Source organism: Scomber japonicus, chromosome 22 (assembly GCF_027409825.1).
Source record: "Scomber japonicus isolate fScoJap1 chromosome 22, fScoJap1.pri, whole genome shotgun sequence".
Taxonomy (NCBI): domain Eukaryota; kingdom Metazoa; phylum Chordata; class Actinopteri; order Scombriformes; family Scombridae; genus Scomber; species Scomber japonicus.
In genome coordinates, this window is record NC_070599.1 from 20,639,538 (window position 1) to 20,654,716 (window position 15,179).

Sequence of the window (15,179 nt, forward strand, 5' to 3'; positions counted from 1 at the left end):
TATTTGGATATTCACTAAAATTTCAAATAAAATTCTGTGTGTTTGAGCAGCTTGTTTTAATGATCTACGACGCTCCTTTTAAACGTCACACACTGTAATCAATTCTCTCTTTACCTCTCTTCGTCTTTCTTCTGTCGCTCAGGGTGAAGGTGTGGCATACAGAGGTCGAGTTTTAATGGAACTAACCACAAAACTGGTGGACAAACCCGAGCCAAAATCTGAAGACATCCCATCAGATGATCTGCTGGTGGTTGAGGTGAGAAGCGGGAAGAAGGGGAAAAAGGTTGTAATGTAAAAAGATACAGTAGATATCATCCATTAACATCTCTCTTCATCCAACAGAAATTTCTCAGGAAGAGGAAGTTCTCTCTCTTCGCCGCGTTTTATTCGGCCACACTCCTCCAGGACGTCGACGACGCCATCCAGTTCGAGGTCAGCATCGGTAACTACGGCAACAAGTTCGACTACACCTGCCTCCCTCTGGCGTCCACCACACAGTTCAGCAGGGCCGTGTTTGACGGTAGGTGAAAGCTGTCGGGTCAGAGGTCCAATATTTAAATGTGTAGAAAAGCACCAAAGATGATTTGCTCATGATGGCTTAGAGGCAATGTTTTAATTACTTTCATTATAGTGATTGCGTCATTGCCAGTTTTATCATCTGTGTAAAAATGTGTGTGTGTGTGTGTGTGTGTGCGTGTGTGTGTTTCAGGTTGCCACTACTACTACCTCCCCTGGGGAAACGTGAAGCCGGTGGTGGTTCTGTCGTCAGAGTGGGAAGATATCAAACCGAGGATCGAGGCCCTCAACATGCTGCTGGCCATCATAGATAGACTGGTTGGTTCTTTTATCTTTATTAGGAGTTATTTGACTTGTTGACTCTGGAAGTGAGAGAGTGTATTCTCCTCACATCCGTATTTATTCACCATCTGAGTGTGTGTGTGTGTGTGTGTGTGTGTGTGTCCAGGAGGAGAATCTGCAACGGGTGCAGCTGGAAGTGAAGGCAGGCAGTGATCTGGAGGAGGTGGAGCTCCGAGTGGTTGAGATGCTGGAACAGGTCATTACAGACTGCAGGTAAACTCCCACTGTGGCCACAGACTGCCTGCTTCTCAATCTTCCTCAATTACTTCTCCCTCACTATTATCTCTCTCTCTCTCTCTCTCTCTCCCTCACTCACTCACTCACTCACTCTCTCTCTCTCTCTCTCTCTCTCTCTCTCTCTCTCTCTCTCTCTCTCTCTCTCTCTCTCTCTCTCTCTCTCTCTCTCACTCACTCACTCACTCACTCACTCACTCACTCACTCACTCACTCACTCTCTCTCTCTCTCTCTCTCTCTCTCTCACTCACTCACTCACTCACTCACTCACTCACTCACTCACTCACTCACTCACTCACTCACTCACTCACTCACTCACTCACTCACTCACTCACTCACTCACTCACTCACTCACTCACTCACTCACTCCCTCTCTCTCTCTCTTTCTCTCTCTCTCTCTCTCTCTCTCTCTCCCTCTCTCTCTCCAGTGAAGAGCTTCCCTCTCTCGACCAGTGGCAGTGCGTGACCCCTCTGGATCAGTCATTGAGGCACATTCGTACTCTGCACCTGCAACAGATTGTCGCGGCGGCGCTGGCTCTCAAACACGGGCCGGCCACTGATCTCTCCACAGTGCTGGATCAGGCGGAGGACTGGGCCAACCGGCTGAGATCCATGGCCGAGGAGGTGAGCGAGCCTATACTCTAAAACTATGTTCTCAAACAGCTGTTAAATGAGCTTGTCTAGTCTTAAATGGAGCAAGTTATTATTTACATTATAAACAAATCTGTTGATTATTTTCTCTACTGATCAATTAAATGTTAGAAAATTGGTGTTTCCCAAAGCCCGAGATGGAAGATACAACACAAAGATATTACTTAGATATCACTTCTCCCTCACTATTCTCTCTCTCTCTCTCTCTCTCTCTCTCTCTCTCTCTCTCTCTCTCTCTCTCTCTCTCTCTCTCTCTCTCTCTCTCTCCTTCCTCTCTCTCCCTCTCTCGCTCTCTGTCTCTCTCTCTCTCTCTCTCTCTCTCTCTCTCTCTCTCTCTGTATCCGTCTATGTCTCTCGCCCAGCCCCAGAACAGTCTTCCAGACATCGTGATTTGGATGCTGCAGGGCGACCGCAGGGTGGCGTACCACCGGATCCCAGCACACACCGTACTCTTCTCCCAGCAGAACTGTGGGAAACAGTGCGGACAGCTGCAGACCGTCTTACTCAAGGTAACGTTTATACACACACACACACACACACACACACACACACACCACACACACACACACACACACACACACACACACACACAGAGAGAGAGAGAGAGAGAAACACATATACACATACTTTCTTTCCTAAAAATAAAGTGTGGCTGACCTGTGTGTGTGTGTGTGTGTGTGTGTGTGTGTGTGTGTGTGTGTGTGTGTGTGTTGTGCAGTACCCGCAGGGCAGCGGTGCAGAAGCCAAACTTCCCGGCCAGCTGAGGGTCAAAGTCTGGTTCGGATTGGCTGCTGACGTCAAACACTTCAACCAATACGCTGAAGGAAAGCTGTCCGTCTTTGCTGAAACGGTGAGAGTCGTTACACTACTGAAACATCTCTACTGGTTCGTCGTTATGGATCCTGAGGACAGAGATTGGGTTAAGGCAGGGGTGTAAAACATGCGGCCCGTGGGCCAGAACCGGCCCGCCGAGGAGTCCAATCCGGCCCACTTTCCTTCCTGTGTTCTTTTCCTTCCATCCTTCTCACCATCCGTCCTTCCTTCCTTCCTTCCTTTTTTCCTTCCTGCCTTTCTTCCTTCATTCTGTCCTTCCTTCCTTCCTTCCTTCCTTCCTTCCTTCCTTCCTTCCTTCCCTCTTTTCTTCCCTCCCTCCTTCCTCCCATCTTTCCTTCCTCCCTTTCTTCCTTTATTCTGTCCGTCCTTCCTTCCTTCCTTCTATCTTTCCTTCCTCACTTTCTTCCTTCATTCTGTTCTTCCTTCTATCTGTCCATCCTTCCTTCCTTCCTTCCATCTTTCTTTCATCCCTTTCTTCCATTTTTTCTTCCTGTCTTCTTTTCGTTCTTTCCTTCTATCTTTTTCATGGTCTGGCCCACATGAGATCATGTTGGGTTGTATGTGGCCCTTGATTGAAAATGAGTTTGACGCCCCTGGGTTAGGGTATAAATATAGAGTAGGGTAGCGTACCCCATTACAATCATTTTAAAGATACTATGCTTTGAATCTGCCTCCGTCTCTCTTTCTGCAGTATGAGAACCAGACCCGGCTCGCCCTGGTGGGCAACTGGGGGACTTCAGGTCTGACGTACCCCAAGTTCAGCGACGTCACCGGAAGAGTGAAACTGCCCAAAGAGAGTTTCAAACCTTCACCTGGCTGGACCTGGGCCGGGGACTGGTGCATCAGCCCTGAGAAGACGTGAGTGTGTATGTGTGTGTGTGTGTGTGTGTGTGTGTGTGTGTGTGTGTGTGTGTGTGTCTATTATTATCCATTAATTGTTATGAAAGCTGGTCAGTATCAATTTAACAGTAAGCTTATTTCGAGTGCTTTCCCAATTCTTATATTATAACATTATATTTAATGTTTTACACTTTTTTAAATGTTAATGTTAAATGTTCCTTCTAATGTTCCTTCTACTTCTGACTGTGCAGTGCAAACATTTTCCACTGATTCAATGCACATTTCTTGTCTGTTTATTAGTTAAACAGACAAATCTCATTTATTTTCCTTTTAAATTAAATTATTTGAGGAAACGTCGCCCACAATTATTGGATGGAATATATTAGTCCATCTTGTTTGTGTCTTTTGGGGATTCATCAAGGCTTAATTAGCTTCTATGGAAAGCAATAATAGCAGCTAATAATAATAAATGTGTTGCACTGTGCGTGAAAAACAGTAATCTCTCCTTTGCATTGGTGTGGTTTGATGAGTTTCTGTGTTCCTTAAAAAAAAAAGGTGTATAAGAAAAATTACTCATTAATTTTTTGAAACTTGCTAAATTTAATGGAAAAAGCTAAAAAAGTTAAATAAAATCTCCCTTTTTTTGTAAATTCGAATGACTCTTGTTGGAAAACTCAATTTTATTTTGAAGCTGATACCCAAGTTGTCTTGTTATTAATTTTTAAAAATATACATACACATGTGAGTTTATGTTTTGGATGTGCATTTATAAAGAAATAGAACATTTTTTATTTGAAAATAGAAAAAAAGGAAAGACTCATCAGGTCATTTTTTAAATGAATTTGTCTGCTTGTCGATTAGCAGAGAGGAGTATTAGATTTAAGTGTGTATTCATTTGTGTTTCTTTCTGTCTGTGTTGATAATCTGTCAGTCTGCTGTTTGACGTGGACGCCGGTCACATGACCTTCTCGGAGGAAGTGTTTGAAAACCAGATGAGATTACCGGGTGGACAGTGGATCGGCATGCCGGAGGGTTACACTGATGTGGTACGTGTGTGTGTGTGTGTGTGTGTGTGTGTGTGTCTGTTTCTTTACTAATTATTATGGCTTCACTCATCTGTATAAATCTGAAAAATGTGTGTGTGTGCGTGTGTGTGTGTGTGTGTGTGTCAGAACGGGGAGAAAGCGGTGCCGAAAGACGAGGTGGAGTGTCCTCCTGGTTGGGTGTGGGAGGAGGTGGAGTGGAGCGAGGACCTCAACAGAGCTGTGGATGATCAAGGTAGCGTTGATTTAAAAAAAAAACCACCCAAAATAAAGCTTCTCCTTCGAAATCTAGAGCCACGTAATCTCATTCTGCCTGTGTGTGTGTGTGTGTGTGTGTGTGTGTGTGTGTGTGTATTCAGGCTGGGAGTACGGCATCACCATCCCTCCGGACCGCCGGCCTAAGTCCTGGGTACCAGCCGAGAAGATGTACCACACCAACCGACGAAGACGGTGGATACGGATGAGACGGCGAGACCAGCAGAAGATGGACGCCCTCCGAAAGGTAACGAGAGAAACTAAAGCTACACTGACGAGAGAGAGAGGTGAGAAAGGAATTTAGGAGAGAAGGAAGGAAGGAAGGAAGGAAATAAAGGAGTAAGGGGGGAGGGAGGAAGGAATTTAGGAGATGTATTTTTGTTGTGCGTTCACAACCACAAATTATTTAATTGTTTTTACCTTCTTATTTGATTTGGTTTTGACATCCACATAAATATAAAAAAATAACTTTTACCGACATATAGTGAGTTGTGCATTGATTCAAAGTGAATAAAGTTTATACAAAGACCTCAAGACTCAAGACTCAAGGTGAACTGAACGACAATGAACAAGGATATCACTCCTATGTCTTAACTTACTTATAGCGGTTGAAACTTGAACCAAAACAGATTTGATCAAAGATATGAAAGATTGAGATTTGGTCCGTGGATTTGCTGCTGGATATCGATTCAATATGATGCTGCTGAAGTCAGATCCCAGGTTTGATGAAGAGGAAGATTTCTGAGGCGGAAGAGGCTCGTTTTTTTAATAGACTTCCAAAAAAAAAGACAAAGACAGCTTTTTTTATGTCTTAAAAAAATACATGTAATTTCCTTTTTTTAAAATCTGTATTTCCATTTCCCCATTTGCCTTTAAAAAAAACAAATTTAAACAATATAATTTCTCACTTTTTTAGAGTAATTTCATTCTGTATACCTGTTTTTATATTAATTGTATTATTTAATTATCATGTAAATAGAGCTTTATTGCACTTAATTAAATCAAGAGAGGAAATATGCAGCTTTTTTCCCCTTAAAACCAATAATCTGGATCAATAATCTCTTTTTTTTTTACATCCAGTTCATGCATCCCATCCTTTAATGTGCGTAGTTTCCTATATGAGCCACTAGATGGCAGTCTAGTCGCACAAATGAGCAAAAGAGAAGCTTTGAAACACACAAACTTCAGCTTTTAGGTTCTAACATGTGACTTTAAACTTGAGTTACATCATATTGTCTGACTTTATATCTTTGTTAACTTCATAAATAATGAAATTAATCAATTAATTAATTAATATGGATCAATATGTCAATGTGTGTGTGTGTGTATTCACAGCAGCGTCCGGATGAGACGGAGAGGGAGGGTTGGGAGTATGCCTCGCTGTTCGGCTGGAAGTTCCACCTTAAGCCGAGGAAGACGGACAGCTTCAGGAGGCGCAGGTGGAGGTGTCGAATGGAGCCGCTGGAGAAGACGGGACCGGCCGCCATCTTTGCTCTGGAGTGCTCTCTGGTACAAGAGATACATATATTAGTCACACTGAAGAAGAAAAGCAGCACAAAATGTCAAATAACTGCATTAAAGATAAACAAGAGCATGAATATTGTATTTTATATCACAGAGGTGTCAAACTCATTTTCATTCAAGGGCCACATACAGACCAATTTGATCTCATGCGGGCCGGATCATTAAAAAGAAGGAGGGAAAGAAGGAGGGAAAGAAGGAAGAAAGGAAGGAAATGAGAAGGGAAGGAAGGAAAGATAGGCAAAAGGAAGGAGGGAAGAAAGGTAGGAAAGACAGATGGAAGGAAAGAAGGAAGGAAGAAAAGGGAGTAAGGACAGATGGAAGGAAAGAAGGAAGGAAGAAAGGGAGTAAGGACAGATGGAAGGAAGGACAGAAGGAAGAAAGGAAGGAAGGACAGAAGGAAGAAAGGGAGGAAGGAGAGATGGAAGAAAGAAAGGAAGGAATGAACAAAAAAAGGATAAAAGGAAGGTAGGAAGGACAGATGGAAGGAAGAAAGGAAAATAGGAAGGTAGGAAAGAAAGAAGGAAGGAAGAAAGGGAGGAAGGACAGAAGGAAGAAAGGGAGTAAGGACAGATGGAAGAAAGGAAGGAAGGAAGGAACAAAGAGAGGATAAAAGGAAGGTAGGAAGGACAGATGGAAGGAAGAAAGGAAAATAGGAAGGAAGAAAGGGAGGAAGGACAGATGGAAGAAAGTACAGAAGGAAGAAAGGGAGGAAGGACAGAAGGAAGGAAGGAACGAAGAAAGGATAAAGGAAGGTAGGAAGGAAAAGAACACAGGAAGGAAAGTGGGCCAGAATGGACCCCTCGGCGGGCCGTATCTGGCCCATGGGCCGCATGTTTGACACCCCTGTTATATCAGTTTCAAGTCTGAGTTTTCTATTCATCTTCCTCACCTTTTCGGCCTCTTCCTCTTCCTCCTCTTCCTCCCACAGAGCAGTATAGAGGACAAGAGCGATGACAAGTCGGTCACAACCACTTTTGGAGTTAACCGACCGACGATTTCCTGCATCTTTGATCGTAAGACTGCGTGCTTTTCTTCATCTCCTCATACTTTATTCTTCTTTTTCTGTCAGTATAATGGTGTGTGTGTGTGTGTGTGTGTTTGTGCGTGTGTGTGTGTGTGTGTGTGTGTGTTCGTAGGTGGCACGCGTTACCACTTGCGCTGCTACCTCTACCAAGCCAGAGACCTGCTGGCCATGGACAAAGACAGCTTCTCAGGTAATGATATGTTTTCTTATCATGCATCTGTATCAAACATCAGTATATTGATGCTGGTACATTCTGCCATCTAGTGGCCGGAAAGAGTCATTTGTGAAAGTTAAGCTCTTAATGTTCTACCTTGTTTGGTAGAAAGTGAAGTGTTTAAGAGGAAAGCTGTGTCCAAAATCATTCCCTATTTCATGTATTACACTTCATTTACCATCCTCCATTATTTTTAAGTGTCTGGATGCTGAAAGTGTGTAAATATATCCATTATACTGTATCGAGCCCTGAATGAAACTTTCTTCTCTTTCTTTCTGCTAATAAATGCAACGCTCCACATTTTTAAAGAGGTCAAATTATGACCATTAGTGTCTGAAATCTTAATTTGGTGCTCATTATTGAGTGAATTATTTAGTGTCTATTATATTATTTGGTAGAAAGTGAAACAAACAGAAGAACAGACAGTCACACAGATATTGTTTCATTACATCCTATTTAAGATTAAAGCTGTGTCCGAAATCACTCCCTATAGTGGAAGGAAGGAAGGAAATAAGAAGGGAAGGAAGGAAAGAAGGAAGGACAGATGGAAAGAAGGAAGGAAAGAGGGAAGGACAGATGGAAAGAAGGAAGGAAGGAAGGACAGAAGGAAGGAAAACGGGAAGGTAGGAAGGACAGATGGCAGGGAGGAAAGAAGGAAGGACAGATGGAAGAAATGGAGGAAGGATGGAAGGGAGGAAGGACAGATGGAAGGAAGAAAGGAATGAAAGAAGGAATGAGAAAAAGGAAGGTAGGACAGATGGAAGGAAGGAAAGAAGGAAGGAAGGACAGAAGGAAGAAAGGAAAAAAGGAAGGTAGGAAGGACAGATAGAAGGAATGGGAAAAAGGAAGGACAGATGGAAGAAATGACAGAAGGAAGAAAGGAAGGAAGGAAAGCGTGTAAATATCCTTATATTTTCCAGCTCTATTGAAAATAAAGTATTGAGCTTTAATATTAACCCTCCTGTTGTCCTTGAGTCGAGGAAGGACGGAAGGGAGGGAGGAAGAAGGAAAGGAGGGAGGAAGGAAGGAAAGGAGGAAGGAAGGAAAGGAGGGAGGAAGGAAGGAGGGAAGGAGGGAAAGAGGGAAGGAATAAGGAAGGAAAGGAGGAAGGGAGGAAGGAAAGGAGGGAGGAAGAAGGAAGGAAAGGAAAAAAGGAAGGAGTGAAGGAAAAAGGAAGGAAAGGAGGGAGGAAGGAGGAAGGAAGGAGTGAAGGAAGAAGGAAGGAAAGGAGGTAAGAAGGTGGAAGGAATGAGGAAAGGAAGAAGGAAGGATGGAGGAAAGAAAGAGCGAATGAGGCAAGGAAGGAGAGAAGGAAGAAGGAAGGAAAGAAGGAAGGAGGGAGGAAAGAAAGAGCGAAGGAGACAAGGAAGGAAAGGAGGGATGGAGGAAGGAAAGAAGGAAAGGAGGAAGGAGAAAGGAAATGAGGAAGGGAGGAAAGAAGGAACAATTCAAAACAGATGGGGTCAATTTGACCCGGGAGGACGACAGGAAGGTTAAACACATTAAATCTTTCACTAAAGCAGATCTGAGATTAATGTCCAGATTTAAACCATTAAGAGTAATAATGATTTAACTGTAACAAAGCTCATTATTGTTAATATTAGTTTGATTATTAGCTTCTGTTCTGCTGAGGGAAAGACTGAGGAGAGAAGAGAGGGATGAAGAAAGAAAGAAAGAAAGAGAGAGACATTTAAAGAGGTCACGGAAACTACGGCTACTGTGTTTATAAGTGTGTGTGTGTGTGTGTGTGTGTGTGTGTGTGTGTGTGTGTGTGTGTGTGTGTGTGTGTGTGTGTGTGTGTGTTAATCAGAAACCCACCGCAGACTCAGATGTAAAAACAGAGAAGAAGAAAAAAAAGAAGAAGAAAGAAAACAGGGGGATGAGTAGACGGAGAAAGAGAGAGAGATGGATGATAGATGATGGAGATGCAGATGGAGAGAGAGAGAGAGGAAGAGAGAGAGACAGAGAGAGAGAGAGAGAGAGAGAGAGAGACAGAGAGAGAGAGAGAGGAAGAGAGAGAGAGACAGAGAGAGAGAAAGAGAGAGAGAGAAAGAGACAGAGAGAGGGAGAGAGAGAGAGAGAGAAACAGAGACAGAGAGAGAGAGCGAGAGAGAGGGGTTGGTTTAAAAAAAGAGGGAAGAAAGAGAGAGAGAGAGCAGACTGAAATGATAAATCACTGTCACTCTCGCCCTCGTTAGCATGCACACACACGTACACACACACACACACACACACACACACACTCACACTCACACACACACACACACACACACACACACACACACACACACACACACACACACACACACAGCGTAACGGATGAGTAGAGTTGATGGATGGGTTTCACTTGTGTGTAAATCTGGTGTTAGACGGCGTCTGGACGGCCGTGATTAAAGACTGAGGCAACTATCAAAGACTGACTTCTACCTACCTGTCTGCTCCTTTCTTTCTTTCTTTCTTTCTTTCTCTTTCTTTCTTTCTTTCTTTTCTGTCCTTCCTTCCTTATTTCTTTCTTTCTTTTTTTCTTTCTTTCTTGTCCTTCCTTCCTTCCTTCCTTCCTTCCTTCTGTCCTTCCCTTCCTTCTCTCCTTACTCCTTTCTTTCTTTCTTGTCCTTCCTACCTTCCTTCCTTCTCTCCTTACTTCTTTCTTTCCTTCCTTCCTTCCTTCCTTCCTTCCTTCCTTCTCTCCTTCTTTCTTTCTTCTCTCCTTCCTTCCTTCCTTCCTTCCTTCCTTCCTTCTTTCTTTCTTTCTTTCTTTCTTTCTTTCTTTCTTTCTTTCTTTCCTGTCCTTCCTTCCATCCTTCCTTCCTTCCTTCTCTCCTTACTTCTTTCTTTCTTTCTTGTCCTTCCTTCTCTCCTTACTTCTTTCTTTCTTTTTTTCTCGTTCTGTCTGCTATAAATTCTTCTCTCTTTCTGCTTGTCTGTCTGTGTCTTTCTCTTTCTTGATTTCTTTCTTTTTTTCATCAAGTCATCCTCCTTTCCTTCTGCCTGTCTCTCTTTTTACCCTTTTCTTTCTTCTGTCCCATATTCCTGCTTCTTTCGTTCTTTCTTTCTATCTTTCTTCTCTTCTCTCATTTTAGTGCTGATCTAAAGTCCCACATATATAAATTTCTCTTTTCCTCCACTCTTCTTTCTCTCCCTTTCCTCCTTCATTCTTCTCTCTCTCTCTCTCTCTCACTGTCCCTCATCCTTTCTTTTTCCCATCTTTTGTTTCCCTTAATTTCTTTGCCATTCTGTATTTCTTCCTGCAGTCCTGTATCTTTCTTTCTATTTCTTTCCTTCTATCTCTTTATTTCCATCTTTCTGTCTCTTTTTTCTTTTTTTCTGTATTTTAGTACTAAATTCCCACATCTAGAAATATCTCTCTTTCCTCCATCCCTCCTTCATTCGTCTCTCTCTCTCTCTCTCTCTCTCTCTCTCTCTCTCTCTCTCTCTCTCTCTCTCTCTCTCTCTCTCTCTCTCTCTCTCTCTCTCTTTCTCTCTCTCTGTCCTCCATCTCTCTTTCTCCTCCCTCCCTTCTTTCTCCCTCCCTCCCTCTCTTTCTCTTCTCAGTCTTCATTGTGTTTATGTACCCCTGTGGCTCCCACCGGGGCCCTGACTACTGCTGCTTCCCCGCCGCCCGCACACACACACACACACACACACACACACACACACACACACACACACACACACACACACTGTACAGACACACACCACCCATGGTGACCCATTCAATTACCGTCCATTCCCAAAAGCCCATTAGCTCATATAAACAGCAATACAAACAGCCCAGGGGGGTTATGTAAGTTTCTCTCTCTCTCTCTCTCGGTGTGTGTGTGTGTGTGTGTGTGTGTGTGTGTGTGCCAGTTGTGAGGTTAATTGAGGGCTGGTGGGAAAATGCAACTTAGCTTCTGTTTACTCTGATGCTAACGGCTCCATAGAGACTCTTTACTCGGCCTGGAATAACAAACTACTAAGTCTGTATGTGTGTCACTGTACATATATGTGTGTGTGTATTTTTATGCATTAAGTTGTGTGTGTGTGTTTTTGTGTGTGTGTTTTTGTGTGTGTGTGTGTGTGTGTGTGTGCGTTAACATGTCGGAGAGTGGTTGTGACCTGGAATAACAAACTTCTCCGAGCGGCGTTCCCAGCCCTCTCCATCTTCGAGCTCGGCATTCCCAAGCTGCTGATGTCACCGTGTGGGACGCCGGGATAGTTTAGAGACACACGAGTTTGGACTTCTATTCTTATGAGGACCCTGATTAAAAATCACATTCCCCAGCTCCAAGTCGAACATCATCCTTTACTGACATCGCAGGAACTTCAGATATTGAAGCTCATAAATAGCCGATAAATAACTTTTCAGTTGATTTCTATGAATTTAAAGCACTTTTATAAGCATTTCTTGCATGAATGATGCTATAAAGTTCATAGATTTGACCATACACAAGATAGAATGGTGCCTTTTTTAGTTTTGGGCCATCTGAAGACTAAAATCCATCTTACAAACCTTCTTAAACTCAAGAGGTGTTTACCAAAAGCATCGTAGAAATGACCATAGATTAAGAAGTGAACACTTTTAGTATCTTAACCCTCCTGTTGACCTCGAGTCAAGGAAGGAAAGGAGGGAGGAAGGAAGGATGGAAGAGAGGATGGAGGAAGGAACGGAGGGAGGGAGGAAGGATGGAAGGGAGGAAGAAGGACGGATGAAGGAAGGTAGGAGGGAAGGTAGGAAGAAGGAAGGAAGGAACGGAGGGAGGAAGGAAAGGAAGGGAGGAAGGAAGGAAGGTAGGACGGACAGACGAAGGAAGGAAGGTAAGAGGGAGGGAGGAAGAAGGAAGGACGGAAAGGAGGGAGGAAGGAAGGGAAGATAGGAGGGAAGGAAGGACGGACGGAAGGACAAAGGAAGGTAGGAAGGAAGGTAGGAGGGAGGGAGGAAAGAAGGAAGGAAGGAGCGAGGAAGGATGGAAGGGAGGGGAGGAAGGAAGGAAGGAAGGTAGGAAGGAAGGTAGGAGGGAGGGAGGAAAGATGCAAGGAGGGAGGAAGGATGGAAAAAAGGAAGGAAAGAAGGGAGGGAGGATGGAACGTAGGAGTAAGGAAGGAGTAAGGAGGCAGGGAGGGAGGAAGTAAGGAGATAAGGAAGGAAGGGAGGAAGGAAGGAAGGAAGGATGGATTCATTCTCATTCATTAACATGGTCTTTTCTTCTTTGCCTCTCTTCAGACCCGTACGCCATCGTCTCCTTCCTCCATCAGTCCCAGAAGACGGTGACGGTGCGTAACAGCCTCAACCCCACCTGGGACCAGACGCTCATCTTCTACGAGGTGGAGATTTTTGGCGACCCCGAAGTCGTGACGGCCAGTCCGCCCAACGTGGTGGTGGAGTTTTACGACCAGGATACCTACGTGAGTGTTTCACGTCTGTGTGTCTTTTTCTATTCTCTCTTTCTTTTTTTTTTATTAACTTCTAACTTTCATGCCAGACCAATGTGGATGTTTTTGATTAAATGTGTGTCCAGGGTGTGGATGAGTTCATGGGCCGCTGTGTGTGCCAGCCCTCCTTCATTTCCTCCCCTCGTCTGGAGTGGTTCCCGATACACAAAGGGGAGAAGAACGCCGGCGAGCTATTGGCCGCATTCGAGCTCATACGCAGAGATAAGGTCAGAGGTCAAAAACTTTCATCCAAACCGTCATCATCACCACTTTATGAATCTGTTTCTGAATCTGTTCTCCTCCTTTTTCCTCCTCCTTTATATTTTAAATAATGCACGTTGTGTTTAAGGGTAATTGGGAATATGGAAACTTTATCCAAGGTGGAGAAAATTGATATAAGTGTCTATCTATCTATCTATCTATCTATCTATCTATCTATCTATCTATCTATCTATCTATCTATCTATCTATCTATCTATCTCTCTATCTCTCTATCTATCTATCTATCTATCTCTCTATCTATCTATCTATCTATCTATCTATGGTCAGTATCTATCTATCTATCTATCTATCTATCTATCTATCTATCTATCTATCTATGGTCAGTATCTATCTATCTATCTATCTATCTATCTATCTATCTATCTATCTATCTGTCGGCTGCTTCTTGTGCTGGTCATACTCTACTATCACTTCCTGGTTTATGTTTTTTTTTTTTTTTTGCGATCGTGAAACCGAGCTACTGAGCTCCTGTAATAAAGAAACATCTGGAACCTTTAACCTTTTTAGCATTTTGATTGTTACATTTCTTTATTTCTATTTAAAGTATTTCTTATGCACTTGTGCCTAGTCAGCTATTTGGTGTTCATATGATACATTTGGCTTTAATGTGAAGTGTATGATGCCTGACCTTTTAATCCAATGACTTAAAACATGATATAATTGAAATAATAATATAACAATATTTCACTCCTCTATTTTGTGTCCTACAGCCAGCAGTTCACTATATTCCAGGTCAAGAGGTCAGTTTATCTTTTTCTTTCCTTTTTTTCCTTTTCTACCCTTTTTATTTGATTTAATTTCTCATTTAAAATCAAACCTCTATGTTCCTGTTTCACACACAGGGAGACATCGTGACCTCCTCCAGTGTCCTAGATGAGGTAACGCTGCACTCACACTTTCATTCAACCTCATATCAAGTATTAATTAGATTAACCCTCCTGTCGTCCTCCCGGGTCAAATTGACCCCATCTCTCTTTTGACTGTTCCTTCTTTCCTCTGTCCTTCCTTCCTTTCCTTCCTTCCTTCCTTCCCCCTCCATTCCTTCTTTCTTCCTCCCTCCCTTCCCTCCTTCTTCCTTCCTTTCCTTCCCTTCCTTCGTTGACTTGAGGACAACAGGAGGGTTAAATGAATCAAGACATGAATGCATTTCTCCAGTGATTTTTGTGTTTTCCCTTATAATAATATGTGCAGAATGTGATATACTGTATATATAATGAGGTACTTCTACAATATTTTAATTTCTCTGCCTTCTTGTCTTTTTTTTCGTCTGTTTTTCTTCCGTCTGTGTTTCTTCTTTCCTCAGTTAATTCTTCCAGGATTCCTCTCTGAAAACCTGCAGGAATGGGTACAATGTGGACTCTTACTTTTTTTTTGCCATATTGTCATTTTCATTTTCATCGTGTTTCATAACCTGAATAATCCCGTTAACAGCATCTAAGTGTCAGTTGTATACAGAGTTGTTGTTTTTATATAAATATATAGAAGACCTGAGAGGACCCGAAAAAGGAAACTTAACCTTCCTGTCGTCCTCCTGGGTCAAATTGACCCCGTCTGTTTTGACTGTTCCTTCTTTTGTACCTTCCTTCCTTCTGTCCTTCCTTCCTCCCTTCCTTCTTTCTTTTCCTCCTTTCCTTCCTTCTTTCCTCCGTCCCTCCTTCTTTCCTTCTTTCCTCCGTCCGAGGAAGGAAGGGAGGAAAGAAGGAAGGAGGGAGGGAGAGAGAAAGGAAAAGAGGAAGGGAGGAAGGAAGGAAAGAAAGAGAGAAGGAAGGAGGGAGGCAAGAAGGAAGGAAGGAAGGAAGGAGAGAAGGAGGGAGGGAGGCAAGAAGGAAGGAAGGAAGGAAGGAAAGAAGGAAGTAGAGAAGGAAAGAAGGAGGGAAGGAGGAAGGAATGAAGAAAGGAGGTTGGAGGATGGATGGGAGGAAGGAAAGAGAGAAGGAGTGAGGATAGACAGACGGAAGGGAGGAAGGAAGGAAGGAAGGAAGGAACAGTCAAAACAGACGGGGTCAA

At 43.2% G+C, this 15,179-nt stretch overlaps 1 protein-coding gene across 1 annotated transcript in view; it reads left to right on the plus strand.

The window, feature by feature from the left end:
- dysf (dysferlin, limb girdle muscular dystrophy 2B (autosomal recessive)) overlaps nt 1-15,179 on the plus strand; it is a 126,904-nt gene that overhangs the window by 26,408 nt on the left and 85,317 nt on the right. The window contains exons 20-38 of the mRNA XM_053343150.1: nt 143-256; nt 343-520; nt 710-834; nt 965-1,071; nt 1,522-1,717; nt 2,107-2,253; nt 2,463-2,594; nt 3,270-3,436; nt 4,350-4,464; nt 4,591-4,696; nt 4,821-4,963; nt 6,052-6,225; nt 7,169-7,253; nt 7,377-7,454; nt 12,682-12,863; nt 12,977-13,117; nt 13,883-13,912; nt 14,015-14,050; nt 14,476-14,517. Of these exons, the coding sequence (XP_053199125.1) occupies nt 143-256; nt 343-520; nt 710-834; nt 965-1,071; nt 1,522-1,717; nt 2,107-2,253; nt 2,463-2,594; nt 3,270-3,436; nt 4,350-4,464; nt 4,591-4,696; nt 4,821-4,963; nt 6,052-6,225; nt 7,169-7,253; nt 7,377-7,454; nt 12,682-12,863; nt 12,977-13,117; nt 13,883-13,912; nt 14,015-14,050; nt 14,476-14,517 (2,298 nt within the window). The remainder of the gene's footprint in view (nt 1-142; nt 257-342; nt 521-709; nt 835-964; nt 1,072-1,521; nt 1,718-2,106; nt 2,254-2,462; nt 2,595-3,269; nt 3,437-4,349; nt 4,465-4,590; nt 4,697-4,820; nt 4,964-6,051; nt 6,226-7,168; nt 7,254-7,376; nt 7,455-12,681; nt 12,864-12,976; nt 13,118-13,882; nt 13,913-14,014; nt 14,051-14,475; nt 14,518-15,179) is intronic.